This window comes from Eimeria mitis, genomic scaffold (assembly GCF_000499745.2).
Source record: "Eimeria mitis Houghton genomic scaffold, Emh_scaff2129, whole genome shotgun sequence".
Lineage (NCBI taxonomy): Eukaryota > Apicomplexa > Conoidasida > Eucoccidiorida > Eimeriidae > Eimeria > Eimeria mitis.
The window spans coordinates 7,390-9,669 of NW_013570452.1; the positions used below are offsets into that span (position 1 = coordinate 7,390).

The window sequence follows — 2,280 nt, forward strand, 5'->3', positions numbered from 1 at the left end:
TTTAGGGTTTAGGGTTTACCTGTACATAAAGCTGCGGGTTCCATACTTTGAATTCCGGAATCCCTTTGACTGTATTAGGTTCTTTAATTTTACAAAGACAGACTGGGCTTCTATTCCATGGCCACTGCGTATACACCGTAAAGAAGCGTTGAATAAGAAGAGAAGGAGGAAAGTTAGGATAGAGCTGGCAGCAGCGAGCCACGAGTATAGCCCAGCTGATGCCCCCCAGATACCCCATAACGTTACTGTATATACCCCTGGCCCTCGCCCATTGTTTTATAAATCTTAAACTTGTACGGAATACAGTGGGGTTCGGAACCAACTCTAATAACATATCTGCAACACGAGAACCATTAAGACTTCTTGCAGTTTTTTCATCTGTATGTTTTAATATTTCATCTTCACATAAACCTATCCATGAGCTGGGTATACACCTCAATGCTAAACGTGCAAATAATAAATCTATCTCTACACCTAGAAAACGAAACTTCAATACTGGAGTGTATGCATCAGGGACTGGGGTTATGTTGCTTGTTCGGCTGTCTTGTTGTAGTTTTGATTGAAATGCAGAAAAAAAAGCTTCTCGGGATACATGTTTAGGGCACACACAAAGAGCATCGATGTCGCTCCCAGGTGTACATACACCCAAACGATAAGAACCAAATGTAAATATTTTTCCGCCTGTTTCTCTTGCTTCGGCTGGGTCTAGACCTTGTTCTATACCACATTCTATCACCCACTCACCCAGCAACTTATTCAACTCCGATAATACTACTTCTTTCTCTCGTGCTCCTGCTGCTGTCTCGTATACACCCTGGTGTCTCAGCACCCTCACCAGCTCTACGCTTTTATGTAAATCTGCGGTTGAACCCGTCTTCAGAGATATAGGCCGCGTAACCCCGAAGCGGTATCCTGCTGCAGTTGTTATGCGGGGGCCATCCCCCATAACATAAGTTTCTAGGGAATGTAAGCTAGACCCTCCTGCTGCTGTTGTTGCTGCTGCTGTTGTTGTTGCTGTTGTTGCTGCTGTTGCTGCTGCTGATGAGGGAACGGATGAGGCAGAAACTGGCTGCATGTAGTGCTCAGAGGATAAACCCCCATTTGAAATGCTTGNGAGGGAACGGATGAGGCAGAAACTGGCTGCATGTAGTGCTCAGAGGATAAACCCCCATTTGAAATGCTTGAAGAAATAACACCGTCGCTGGAAACACCACCACGAGCTGCTGCTGCAGCAGGAACACCACCAACGCCAGCAGCAGCAGCAGCAGCAGCAGCAGCAGCAGGAGGAGAAGGGGGGGGAGGCCCACCACCAGGAGGAGCCCCTGTGCAAGAAGGAGCCGGTAAGAGACAAGAAGCAGCAGCAGCACCTGTGTTACCTGCAGGCTGTATCAACGCCGTTCTGTATGCAGCAGCTGCTGCTGCTGTTGCTGCAGCTGTTGCTGCAGCTGTTGCTGCGGCTGTTGCTGCTGTCGTTGCTGCTGTTGCACCGCTTGGACCCCCAGCGGGGATTCTAGGAGTCGGAGGGTGTAGTTGCTGCATTTTCTAAAATTAAAAAGGAAAAACCAAACAAATCCACGGAAAGAAGGCTGCAGCTGCCGATGCAACCCTGCACGGCGGTGAGGTGTATGCGCAGCTCCGACTGAACGGGGTGGCGTGTGCTGAGCTGCAGGTGGAAACTTGAACTTTTAAATTGCGTTTTTAGAAAAATAAAAAGAAAAAGATGAAATAAATAACTAAGTGCCGCGTTTTCCTCACATTTTAACCTGCGACAGGCTCCACTGCTCCTGCAACTGCTTTCAGTAGACGCCGAGGGTTTCAGGTTTTTAGGGTTTAGGGTTTAGGGTTTAGGGTTTAGGGTTTAGGGTGATTCAACCCCAAAAAACATATTTCAGGAGTTGTTTAAACCCAAATGTCTTTCTTTATTTGAATTCGATCTTTTTATACCGCTGCTTCTTAATTTTTTGTTTGTTTCCTTCTATGCATGCATACAGCTGCTACAGAAGCAACAGAGAAGAAGCCTCGCGCAGCCCCCTCTACTCTGAGGTGTATATACACTGCATTCACCCATCAACAACGCCGTCGACTTGAACTGAAATTCTTCATTTCTTTTCTTCTTTTTTCTCAGTATTCTGAACACTCTAAAGACAAGCAGACCATGCACAGCCCCCGCCGCCTCACTGCGTTTCTGTTGCCGTCTAGCATCTTCTTTCTTTAGCAGTGGTGGGCTGTTGAATACAGCTTTATATATATTAATTTATTTATTAATATATCTATTAATAT

At 46.2% G+C, this 2,280-nt stretch overlaps 1 protein-coding gene across 1 annotated transcript in view; it reads right to left on the bottom strand.

The window, feature by feature from the left end:
• EMH_0049080 (poly(A) polymerase, putative) overlaps positions 1–1,075 on the bottom strand; it is a gene marked incomplete at both ends in the record, with an annotated part of 6,307 nt that extends 5,232 nt beyond the window's left edge. The window contains one exon of the mRNA XM_013496477.1: positions 644–1,075. Coding sequence (XP_013351931.1) covers positions 644–1,075 — 432 coding nt within the window. The remainder of the gene's footprint in view (positions 1–643) is intronic.
• Between the last annotated feature and the right edge of the window lie 1,205 nt (positions 1,076–2,280).